This window comes from Aulostomus chinensis, chromosome 3, assembly GCF_037954235.1.
Source record: "Aulostomus chinensis isolate RoL2024-O1b breed Wild chromosome 3, RoL_Achi_v1.0, whole genome shotgun sequence".
In the NCBI taxonomy this organism is placed as follows: Eukaryota; Metazoa; Chordata; class Actinopteri; order Syngnathiformes; family Aulostomidae; genus Aulostomus; species Aulostomus chinensis.
This window is the reverse complement of record NC_141322.1, coordinates 19,062,273-19,075,377: the sequence shown is the minus strand read 5'-3', so window position 1 is coordinate 19,075,377 and position 13,105 is coordinate 19,062,273. Positions and strand designations below refer to the sequence as shown.

General features: G+C 41.3%; 1 protein-coding gene across 6 annotated transcripts; it reads right to left on the bottom strand.

Annotated features, from left to right (window-relative positions):
• Window positions 1-1,791: 1,791 nt before the first annotated feature.
• nbl1 (NBL1, DAN family BMP antagonist) lies at window positions 1,792-12,803 on the bottom strand. 6 transcript variants are annotated; one of them, XM_086200763.1, is made up of 5 exons: window positions 12,568-12,803; window positions 10,618-10,741; window positions 7,824-8,004; window positions 5,860-5,971; window positions 1,792-2,376 (listed from the first exon to the last, which is right to left on the bottom strand). In XM_086200763.1, the coding sequence occupies exons 3-5, from the start codon at window positions 7,994-7,996 to the stop codon at window positions 2,098-2,100; spliced, it is 564 nt and encodes a 187-aa protein (XP_086056889.1). In that variant the 5' UTR covers window positions 7,997-8,004; window positions 10,618-10,741; window positions 12,568-12,803; the 3' UTR covers window positions 1,792-2,097. The 6 variants fall into 6 exon arrangements, with proteins under 6 accessions (XP_086056889.1, XP_086056888.1, XP_086056892.1 ...); XM_086200762.1 differs by lacking the exon at window positions 12,568-12,803 and having other exon boundaries at window positions 10,618-11,115; XM_086200766.1 differs by lacking the exons at window positions 10,618-10,741; window positions 12,568-12,803 and adding an exon at window positions 10,071-10,090.
• Between the last annotated feature and the right edge of the window lie 302 nt (window positions 12,804-13,105).

Below are 13,105 nucleotides of genomic sequence, written 5' to 3'. Positions count from 1 at the left end.
TATGTCTGGCTACATTTTTTTCGGGGGGTGCTGTCCTTTCACACAGTTCACAGCAAACAAACTGGTGCAAGACGGCAAAATCTTCTGAAATTGTGTTTGTTTTTCCTTGGTCAAATTGACCCTGAACACAACACGCTACCATCCCTGAAGTTGGACATGGTTCCCAGATTCCTTTTAAATGTTATAAACATCGGTAGAATAGTAATAAAAGCCAGTATCTGTTAACAATTTTTGGGTAGTTAGGGAGAGTTTTATGGTGATTTGCATGGTTTCTTGGTAGGTAAGCTTAGTTAGCGGGTTATTTGTGTGGTCACCATAGAAATATAAAGTTCCAGACTGATAAACTTTTGTGAAACTGTTTAATTATAATAACTATCTGGAGGTTTTAATTGCTCCCCAAAAGGATAAAAGACATCAGTAGATTTGAAGATGATCCAACACAAAAAACTAAGAATTGATATTTTTGAACAGCTTTGAAATGATTGTACCCGAAAATCACGATTCATCTATTGTGTTTTTTCTTGTTTAGAAACAAGGACACATTTTAATCAAACATCAGTCATTTTAAAACAAAATACATTTTTAACCCCAATAAAAATAAATGGATTTCTTAACTCGCGAGGCAAACTCTTTGAAGTGTTTCTTCAAAAAAGATTTTTTCCTTCTTGATAGTGTTTATGGGTCTGTTTTATTACACATATAAGTTATGTGCTTTGAAAGATATCTGCTGATATCAGCCTCTCCGACCGGCTGTGAAGTAAACTCTCCCACATGCCATCCATCCATCCGGCCATTTTCTACTACTTATCCTCTTAACGGTTACGGGGGCTGGAGCCTATCCCAGCAGCCTTCAGACGTGAGTCAGGGTTCACCCTGGACGGGTCACCAGTCCATCGCAGGGCCAACACATACAAACACACAACTATTCACACTCACAGTCACACCTACGGTCAATTTAGAGTATCAATCAGCCTCGTCCCCTCTTGATGTCTTTGGACCGTGGGAGGAAGCTGGAGTACCAGAGAGAACCAGGGAGAACATGCAGACTCCACACAGGAAGATCCTGTGCCTGAGCTGGGGCTCAAACCCGGAACCTTCCTGCTGTGAGGCCACAGTGCGAACCACTGCACCACCGTGCAGCCCCTCTCCCACGTGATTCCAGTAAATTCAGTTCAAATTCCAGTGTCCTTCTCCCTTGAAACAATAGATTCCGCAGTTTAACTGAAGACAATATGGGCTTTATTATCTTTCCTCTACTGCTTTAAACTCTATCCATGGAAATAAGATGTTGGAAATAATCTTTAATAACCTTTGACCACAAATAAGTTCATCCTGGAGTTTGTGGCAAATGTGAAGAGATTCCATCAAGACGTTCCTGAGATATCGGACAGATAAAGGACGGCCAAAGGAAAGGAAATCTTAAGAAAGCTTGATGCCTCGGCTTTCGCACAGTAAACAAATGATAGCATTTGGACTCTATTTTCTCTGTGTTTCCTCATCACAGCAGCTCATACAGATTCTATCTCAGAGAGTTCAGATACAAGCCAGTCAAGCAGTCAACAGCACCATCGGGTAACTCTTCTAGGGCTAAATAAGCAACAGCCATTATACATACGTCAACGGCTGCAGTTTGGTTGCTCAAAGAAAACAAGACAGACTCACACAGCAGCCACACCATTATTAACACACTTTTACAAACTTCCAGAGGAAGCTGTGTGAATTTGTGATGCTCAACAAAGTTGCGACAAAACAGTAAGCTGTTTATTATCCCAAATAAAAGCAAACGGGAAGTTACCACAACAATAGAATTTATTGAATTGAATTGAAAGCAGATTAAAAGAATTGAGACTACAGTTTACAAAGAGACTATAGTCGTGTCTGGATACACAAACGCACACATGTGGTTGTGTTAATCAGCTATAAAAAGGAGTGCATTACAAGCTCTGTGTGTGTGTGTGTGTGTGTGTGTGTGTGTGTGTGTGTGTTTGTGTGTGTTTGTGTGAGTGTGTGTCACATCTTCAACACGCCTTTGCAAAACTACAGATTGATACAAAGGATGCAACATGGAGGGAGCAAAGTGAAAAAAAAAGGGCGGAGCTACCCTCCATCTGATGTATGTGGTAGTGGGTGTTGGTCTGTGTGTAGGTGACCATGCTTAGTATGTGTATCTGAAGGGGGTGGAGGGGGGGTATGAGCCCCAGTGAGGGTGTCCGGTAAAGATGGAGCATCAAGGCTGTTGTCTGTTGAATACAGCTGCATCATTGCCCCCTCCTGGGCACCTTCCTTATTGCAGGACTGGCAGCTACAGTGGAAGATCCTCTCTACCAGCTTGTCCACGCGAGGAGAGTCTTCATTGCCTGGGCACTCCAGAGTTACCTGCACAGACACACACACACACACACACACACACACACACACACACACACACACACACACACACACACACACACACACACACACACGCGCGCGCGTGCGCACGCACATGTATGCACACGCATACACAGTCAAGTGAGTTGGTTTAATATTCAGACAAAAAGCAACTTAACTGCTGAATCATACCCCCAAACAATCAAGTCAGTCACTTAGTGAAACCTTCTCTCTCTCACACTCTCTCTTTGTCTCACACACGCGCACGCACACACACACGCACGCACGCACGCACACACACACACACACACACACACGCACACGTTTCATGCTGCATTCCAGTGAAGTCGGAATTTCCGAGATCCCAGTTGGAAATTTCAACTGGAACCCCACTGAGGTCAGACTTCCTACCCAGAAACTCAGAGATATTTCTGCCTTGATTGTGTCACATTAAATCAGAAGTGAAACACAGCACTCTTCATCTTCTAACTGCAGACGTATTGCTGCATGTGTGTGCGAGTGTGTGCATGCGTGCGTGTGTGTCAGTGTTTTCACCAGCTGGTATTGTGAACAGCAGAGACGAAAATAATGTGTGTGTTTATTTTAAACTTTCCCTCACTTCTACTACTGGAACACGGATAACTTGAGTGAGTTCAGGGGTACAAGGAATGCACCATTACATGAGTGCTTTAGCCTACAAAAAACAACAATGGAAAGAACAACTTTCTCCTATTACCGAGGTAACATGTAAAAATAAAACAGTGCAGCCTCATAATCTCACAGCTCTTAGTTCACAATGTTTTTCATAGTTTGCACTTGTTCCAAGTGGAGGAACGCTGTCTCTCAATGACATGAATGCCAAGACAAATTATATCACTGTTGCAGGTTGTAAAATGTAAAAAAAAAACACCTTTCCTTCAAATCCATTCAATGACCTCCAGAAATGTTTTAGCAAAGAGCTACAAACTGCCTCCTTAAAATAATACTTAGCAAATGTAGTTCTTAGCCAGGTCTAGATAATATCTTATTTTTGTGGTTGTTATTATTATTATTATTCACACATTAAACGAAAGAGGGGGAAGTTACGTTTTGCTTTGTTACTGTAATCAAGTAATTTTTCCTCTTACTTTCACGACACAATATATTCTTCTATTCTAATTTATCCTGACAACAGCTGACCTCATCACATCCCGCCAGAGCAAATAAAAATGAGCCAGCAGATTCTTCTGGTTCCCAGGCTACCGCAAATTTGACATCCCTCCAAACCTTTTATCTGCATTTCTGAAGCCATTAAGGCTATCAGACCTGTTGCCAACAGCAGGCAGAGGTTTAGAGAGGTGGCCATTGACCAAAACAACACTGGAGTTAATATACGGAGCTGAGAACGCCAATAACACACTGAGGAGACAGAGGACGCGTGCCCACAAACGCACCTGGAAGTTGTTTGGAGCGGCTCGGGAGAAAGTTATAATTACATGTCTTCAAAAAACATTTTTGGCTCATTTAACAAACAAAATTCCTTCTTTGTCTTTTCTTATTTAGAGTACAAATTTAATCACTTAGCAGAGAAGTGCTGCAAAGTATTCCACAAGGTTCAAATAGTTTTTGTCAAATTGTATTTAAGGTTTTATCATCGGCAGTAATTTCACATGTAATCGGCGATGTTACAGTGTTCATACTTAACTACAGATGTCCAGGTCTCTTTCTAAATTGAGGAAATGAGCAGAGAATTAACAAAACAGTCACTGACACTACACAGCTACATGAAAAGTGAGATTTTTATATTTGTATTTATATACTCAATGTTGTAGCATAGGCTATGCGTGTATTTAGAGTCTTTTTTTTTATTTGTGCATTAGTTCAGAAAAAAACGAACTGTGTGAAAGGTTTTATAACGCGTCCGTTGTTTTTCCAGTTTTCATTGATTTAAGTGGTTCTCAGAGGGAAATCAGCGTTTCTGATTTATTTTGCTGTCACTGGAACTGTTAAACCTGCCGCTGTGAGTCTTCTCCTCACTGACATTTGACACGCCGTCTGTCCTCCGTGCTGCCGATCATGTAGCTGTGACTCTCCCGAACTTGTGATTGCGTGTGTGGCTTTGGCTCTGCCAGAAGTATTCCTGTTAAAGTTTTCAACTTTCAAGAGCCTTTTGAAGCCAAAGGAAATGATTCCCACTGACATCTTGGCTTCCTTTGCTGTTGCTCTAAAGCAAGATCATCCATTTTTTAGAATTATGATGGTCTATCATCTTTTGTTATTGCATTCTCTCTCACCACGATGATGCAATATATCACTTCCTGCAGTGAAATATCATCCAAATATTTATAAATATAAGCATGTCATAACAAATTATGCTCCAACCTTGGACATTTTATTTCCTTTTATATTTTATTTCAACGCAGGCCTTTTTTCATGCACCGCAGAGTTTTTAAGTCAGTACTAGATATTAGTGCTCAACTGTTAACACACACCTCTTCAGACAGCTGTAAGGCATCTACATAAAAATGAAAAACTCATAGACTTTATTTGCATCAACCATTAAGGTTTCATTTACTGCAATGCCTGCAGAAAAGCTACAACTTTTTACAAGTAATTTTCCTCTAAAAATGCAAATGATAACTCTTAAATTTACAGCCCTCTGCAGTTTTTGTCCCCCACCTCCAACAGTTAATTGCTTACCTTCATACCATCTCAAGCTAATAACTGAAATCAAAGTGCTGATATTTCACTCAGATCTGGAGAAATGTGGGCGTTCTCAGATGTTTGACCGATTGTGCTCATATAAATTAAAGTGAAAATATACAAATTCCCTGTAAATCTCCATGTGGCACAAGCTCAGCTGGCTCTCACACACACACACACCCCCCCCCCCCCCCCCACTGAAAATGATCATTCAGCACTTCTATCAAGATCCCCAGGCCCACCCCAAGGGCCGAACCAGCACAGAGCAGTATCTCCTTTCATGGCTGCTGACTTTGTTATTTCTGAATTTTAAAATCCTTCCACAATAACCATGACCGGTTACAGAAATATGCATTTCAGCTAATTAAAAAAGAGATTGAGATGGTAAACACACTTTCCTTTGAACTCTCTGACACAACAATATAGGAAGAAAGGTAATTGATCCATCAGGAAATAACAGTTCTCTCCACAAGATACAATATTTTCCAGTGAAACATGAGGTGACTTCACCTGCAGTCCCTCCCACCTCGTCCACCTGGCAGCTCTCCAACCTACTTACTCCTCAACACAAAGCGTTTGTTGTTGCTAGACTGGATTCCTGTCTAGAAGCGACAATGAACCTTCCGAGTCTAAAAATGTGGGCTTATGGTTCACAGGGAACCACAGGAACTATGACATAAATCAACTGAAAAAATGTTTTTTGTTGTTTTTGTGTTGTTGTTTTTTTTTTTTGTTCAGGAGTGAAAAGTACACGGTTTTTCATGTCGGAAATCATGTGGTTTGTGTGTGAGTGTAAAAAGTTACTCTTACCACTTCCCATTCTGTCTGGGCAGGCATGCAGGAGTCACAGTGAACCAGAGACTCTGTTGACTGTGGGAATGTGTTGGGGACGCTGTAACTGAAACACTGGCCCAGACAAGCTCTGCAAGAACCACAGGATGTGTATTAGTTCTTTGTGCTTCATTCAGCTGCATGGTCAAAGCATGTGGGATTAAGAGCTGCAGGACAAAAATCTGAAATCTGAAATTGTTGGTCAAATCAGAGGAGGCCTGACAGCTTCAGGAATAAAACACAGTCATAAATGGAGACCCATCATGATGAAGACAAGAGTTGTGTTCTTACTAAAAATAACATCGTGTGAAAATCTTGTTATGGATTTCTGTCTTACTCAAGTCAATTAAAGCAGCATTGTGTAGTCTGGGTGAGGAGCAGTGACCTCTGCTGGTAGATGTGGAAACACACGGGATTCTAGTTCATTCTTCTAATTGGAGGGTTTTGTACAGGATACAACATTAAAACAAACAATTGATTTCGACCACAAAAATATGACACAGAGGAATGAAAACATACAGTTGCTCATTTAAACTTAAATGACATTTGCAGCTGTTTTTTTTTTTAAATTTTGATCGCATTTTTCAACCCAAACCATCATTTTTCCCTATCCAAGTGGTTTTGTAACTAAACTGAACCAGACCTTAATCACTGTGTATTCACAACCATCCTAAAATATCACACTTTCAACTGAGTTTAAAGATATCATGCGTTTTGATTAAGATTCTCACTACAGTGACTCACGTCAGTGGACATTCAAAGGTTTGTGCAAAAAATATCAATTCTCACAAGATGTACGAAAGTTTCATGAAGATCGTGAATGAGTGACGGGCAGTATCTCCCTTTCTGTTTTTAGCTTTCTTCACTCATATGTTTTTCCTCTTTCATTTTGCCTATGTAATGATATCTGTCGTGGCAATTCCCCATCTAGCTACTAGTACCTGAAAGCAGCATAAGAAGCCGTCCTGCACAGTCAAGTTACACGGCAAAAAAATTAAAAAAAAAAAGAAAAAGAAACCATATGGAGGAGGAATGAAAGAGGCTCCATCCTGCTAACAGTAGCTGATGTTCACGGTTAGCTTTAGCTAAAAATGCTGCTTACTTTGTTATTTGTTTGTATGGGCTGCAGCGTTAATATCAAAGAGCTTCACTGTTGGACAAACACTATAAAAACACGCACATTCATGAGCCACACCATTACGTGACAAGTTCCTTCACCACCGTGACTATAGCTGTAACTGCTGACACACATAAACCACCCAGCTGCTGTAAATACTCACAAGAGTACCAAATGTGCATTAATCCGACAAACTATTTACTCTTGTTTTAGCAACGTTTACTAAACACTGTAGCACCTGGCTGTTTCAGGAAATGACCAACCAGCCGGCTTATGGCTAAAAGCAACAGGCCGGACAGGAAAGGAAAAAAAAAAAAAAAAGACACCGATTTTAATGTTGGTGTCAAATTTGCTGACATTAAGGAAAATATGAACATTATCCTCTAATATCCAAATAATATCTTTTTTTGTCGTCTTTGTTGCTTTTCAACCATCAAGGATTTACTTAAATTTCGGGACGTTATGGAAAGAAACATGAATAGGTAAGTTATTTGTGCTTATTAAACTTGAGTATAAACAGATGTAATAGTACTAGAACTCTAATGGCTTCCTGTAAACTCATCGGAGGCAATCGAAATGCAGTTTTATTTTGGGGGTCGTGGTGGATAGTAAAAAAATAGTTTTTGTAAACTTGCTCCAACATTTGAATCAATAGTCCTTGAAACTCCTGGCCAGAGCGAGCTTGAGGAAGCGTGACTCTGAGGATGCAACTTATAACTTTCCTCCAGAGATATACGCATTATAGGCTTTTTTCCCCCTCCGACTGTGCTGAGAGATTGTCAGACTAAAGGGGGAAGAGAGAGACAGAGAGGGCCTTCATTCTGACCTGTTTTGAATAGAGCGAGGCTGACATCCCGTGTGCCCGACTATCTGTGTGATGTTCTTGGCTTCGCACCAGGCGCTCTTGTCAGGGAAGAGCGCCAGGCGGTTGATGTGTGCAGGCGGTGCCGCTGAATACAGTGCAAACAGTGTGCAGCAAATCTGAATCCTCTGCCACATGACTGCACCTAAAGGGGCAGAAAATCACAGCATGTTAGTGCTCCATTAACCTTGTTCAAGACAAAAAAACAACCACACACACACACACACACACACACTCTTAAAGCAATATTTCAACCCAAGTGTGCTACTCGTCTCTCACTGACTCACACACAAAGAGGTTTTTCCCTGTATCGTTTGGTGACTTCTAAAAAAACGTCAGCCGCATATTTTTCCATAACTAGAAAACTTCTGGTTCGGCGGGACTGTAAACAGCTGTGAAAGATAGGGCCGCCACATGATAGTCAACGGTTGGAACCATCGGTCCAGAAAATCCTGAGTCAACTGAGATTCTTCAAGTTGAGCTTTTAAGAAGCTTGAATTTGGCAGCAGAATAATTTGTGTTTATTCTACCCTTGAGAACAGGGAATCGGTTTCTAGGAAAGATGAGATGAATACTGTTGTTGTACTGCTACTGTTTTTGTACATGTAAGCATCTTATATGCAGTTTTCAGTGAAAACTGAAAAACGATCTCACTTCATCCCCCCAAAAAAACTACCAAATTTAACCGCCAGCTCAGAAGTTACCATGATGGTTAAACTTGAGACAACCAAAATCTCATTGAGCTAGCACTCCTTGCTAGCGGAGTCTGCTAGCGTTAACTTGCCTCTCTGCTAGCAAGCTGCTGATGCCTAGTGTTTTCTTGAGTTTGCTGTTATTATGACCATCAATAACAGAATAGTTTCTTTGCACTTCATTGTAAACTGTGATTCTGAAGAGGAGAGTTGAACCCTGTAAGCAGTCGCATGGTTTTTAATGATACATTTGAGGGTTCGTAGATGTATGTTGCAAGTAGTCAGTCTACATTAGCTTCAAGCTAAATATATTCGGCTGGTGCTCTCTGAATTCTGGAGTCTCCGAGAAGTCATGCAGGGATGAAAAAGTTAATGGCTTCAAGACAGCTTACAGAGTAATTGAAAGACAAATTACAGTCTTTGAATGAAGTATCACTTTAATGTCTTTTGATATCCTCCAGTTAGGTATTGCGAACAATGTATACAAGATGTGAACTCAGCATATCAAACCCCCCTTTTTTACTGACCGCCTCTTGATGTCTCGCAGCTCAAAACTCATACTCAACTCAAACTGTTACATATTCAGGTTTATCTGGTTTTGTTTAGTGGAAGAGGAAAACTGACGATTATTACAATTTGATTTTACAAGGTTCATACTGTCCTGAAAGATGGAACAAAGAAAAGAGACGATCGCCTGATCGACAGCACATGACTCCAATAGGCCCTTCGCTCTGCTTCACCTTCCTCTTTAAAATACCTCAGACAGTAAAGTCATTTACAACCTACAAAATCCTTTTTCTCCCGCTGCACCCGCATTGATGAGACCTCTCACAACATGCATTTCCTGACAACGTATTTACAGTACCGAGCTGTATGTGTTGTACATTTAAATAAAAAGAAGGGCGGCTGGGATGTGCTGCTGGTGAGAGGAAGGACATGTTGTAATGTCTGTTTTTGCTTGAGGTTTTCGCCTGTGTTATTGTTTGACAGATCTCAAGAGGTCTGGCTTGGATTTGCTGGTGTAAACAATGTTCGTAGACTCTCTTCATTTGCTTTAAATGCAGAACATGGACAGACAGAGCACATGACATGAATTTATTAAAGGTGGTAATCCGTTACATCGTGTCGTTACTTTAACCCCGAAAGTAAATCCGAATGTCACGTTTGTCGCATTCGAGAGCAGTTTTGCCAAAACTCGACCGAAACCGAACACGCGTAGCTGGCTGACATTAATTATCTTGTTCTCTTAATGACGTGCTCCAGATTCATAGGTGTTCATGTGGTATTTATCAGGTGCAAAGTAGCAGAGTATCTTTACTCCAATGTTGTACTTAAGTGTAATGTTAAGTATAATGTTAAGGTATCTGTACTACAGATATACTACATTTCAAAAGAAACAATGTATCTTTTTTTTTTTAACTGTCTATTTTTCTGAAGCTTTCAGATAACAGTTAGTTTTATTAAAAAAAAAAAACAACTTGCATCGAAAATATGCCACATTCTGATGGAGATTATGTACTTTCAAATGTGTCGCTTGCCAACTTCTAGAGGAAATAATCGACTGGAACAAGTTCAAAGTGACATTAGAGGTCAACAGTCTGAGGATTAAACAATCCCTAGTAGTGGAATACACACATATCATGTTCTTTTACGTTTGATTCTTAAATATTTGACATTGAGTTTACTTATATACTTTTCTTAGGTTTTTAATGTAGACTTTACATTTAACCGAGTTTATCTGAGTATTTCTACTTTTACTTCAATCAAGGAACTCTGTTCTTTTCCCACAACTGACAATTATTTTCCACAACAGTCACTCCCACATAGTCAAGGGTACAATCTAGGCAGAAGCCGTTTTCCCCCCGGTAGGATCAGTTACATCAGGGAATCCGGTTTACTTGGATGTTTATTTAGCTGGCTGACACCTACAAACGGGTAGGAAAACCACCCAACATGATTGCTGGCTGCTCTTGTGGTAAATAAACAACAGAAAAGAGCTGAAATTACCATTCAAACAAGTAACTGAGTAACGTTACTTGTGGGTAACGAAGTGAGTTGAAACTCACCGCCGCGCGCTCAGCGACCTCGGGCGGGGGGGGAGGAACAGCCGGTTGAGCTCCGCGCGACGTCCCGCTGTGCTCCCAGAAACCTTCACACGGACTCCGAGAACCAGGGGATGCAGCTCACCGTCTGGAAGTTTGATGGTTAAAAGATAGTTCAAGTCAAATAAAATCACTCCTCGAGCTGCGAGGATTCACATCATCCGGAAAGAAGAGAGGAGCGTCCGTTCGTCCGCGCCACCGGGAAGGAGGGATGGGGAGTTGAGGTCGCGTATGAGCGATACCTCATCCCAGACTCCATCAGCCCTGTTCCGTCCGTCCCTCCCCTTTTGTTCTCTCCCAGTTCACTGTTGAACTCCCGTGTTAGTCGGCTGAGACACAGTTTCCAGCCAGGTTGTTATCTTTTGTTGTAAAACTCTCATGCAGGGGTGAGGCGCGGCTGAACCCTCAGACAGGGGCCCCGCTGTGCCGACTATGGACGAAGGAAAACGGGGAGGGAGGAGGAGGACTGCTGGGAGGATTTCAGATGTTTCCTCACGTAGGAGCCAGACATCATTTGTGCGGGACAATCTAGAGGAACAAGGATCCTCGAGCTCGTTTTACTAACCAGATCATACTGTTTGAGTTAAAAAATAATAATAATTTTAAAAAAAAGTTGAACCACTGCAATGCAGCAGTGAAACACCCCGATCCCCCTCCTTACTCAGGTAAATGTGAAATTTAAATAACAGAAGCAGCTTTAATTTTTTTTTTATTCAATCACCGTTTAAATAAATGATTTCCAGTGCCTAACATGTTGGATGTGTCAATGAAATATCAGCAATGTTGTAATACAAACGTTCCACCAATAGACCAGCAGCATGTCCAGGATCAAGGGTGTGTAAGCTCGGTTTTACAGCATTGTTTTTGATTGTGTTCATGACAATGATGACATCATATCACTTCCTGAAGTTTTTTTTTTTTTAAAAACAGTATTTTATGTTTTAATGACCCTTGTTAACGCCATCTGTACCCGATTGGTGACGGTCAGTGGGTTTAGGGTTGGTACTGTTATCAGAATCAGTATCAGGAGGGAGAAAACCACATCGAGGCCTCTTTATTTGGAATATGAAGCGTAGACTACCGCTTGGGCTTTGGTGTATTATCTATAGTTTGAGGTGTTACTCATTGATTCAATTTTTTTTTTTTTTTTACACTGCCTTCTGCTGGATTTTTTTTCATCTTTAAAAATGTACGTTTCATCCACAAAAGATAAGTAATGAACAGCTGTAAATATGATTTAGGGATGCAAATAATTTAGGAGTATCAATTTATATTAAAAAAATATATATGTTGACCTCGCTTTTGTTATTGTGTACAGCACTGTGTTAAATCAGCACGTTTCATTTGGACTTGAGCTCGTTTCCTACTCAGCAGCTCCAAAGACCAACCAGTCACAAACATATAGAAGTACGTCTGATCATATATTATTATTTTTATGATGCAGCGTTATTCTCCTACCAGTAAAGACTCATCGTGTAGTAATGTGAGGACGAGCACAGACACACGCGGTGTAACGGCTCAGTCACGAGTGGCCCCTCACACTTTCCTCATAGGTGCGTCCCAGTCCTGCGCTTCACTCTGGCTCACAGGTGTCCGGCCTGGCTCGTGTCCACAAGCACCCACATCTGCCTCACGCTTCACTTGCAAACAAATATTTTAATGGACAGGGGACGAGTGACACGGCTTACTTTCCAGGCAGGGTTGCTCTGCGGCTGATGCACTGCAGTACACGGGCGATGAATAAACAGGCCTTTGAAGCGCACGTTTCTTTGGTGTGCAGGAATGTACGAACTCCCGATTCAGACGACTAGGACGAAGAAACGTGCAGCGCTGAGCGTGCGTGTGCCAGTGTCATCTTTGATGTGAACGTGTACGGCATGTGTTATGCTCAGATGTGCAAAGTGCAGGACTCACCTGTTAGTAATAATCCTGAGCTCCAGTCTAGAAATGGCATTCCTCTGCATTCCACTGATTCTGCTGCACCAGGGGGGCTGGATGAACGTGGACGCTTAAAAAACATTCGCACAAGCCCTCTTCTCTCCTCGCGCAAGCGTGCAACCACACACAAGTGATCAATTATGCTAACACATCTAGCCAAAAAAAAAAAAAGACAGCCATTGATTACACAATATGTTAGTGATTCTTCACAATATATGAAGGCATGCCTTTCAGCTGAGATGAAACCAATCACAGACATGGCCAAAGCTGGTCCAATACACACACACACACACACAGGACTCAAGTGCTAATGCTTGGTCTGGCGTGACTGGTTCACCTTCCTGTTCGATTCCTCCGGTTAAAAGGAACACAAAAAGTATAACATTATCTTTTTAGATCAATTTCAAGACAAGTCTTATTCTCCCCCAACATTTTTCTATAGTTCTGTGCAACTTTTCATCCTCCCACTCTCCAACAGGGCTGCAGATGCTGAACCTGGCCTTCATTCCAAAAC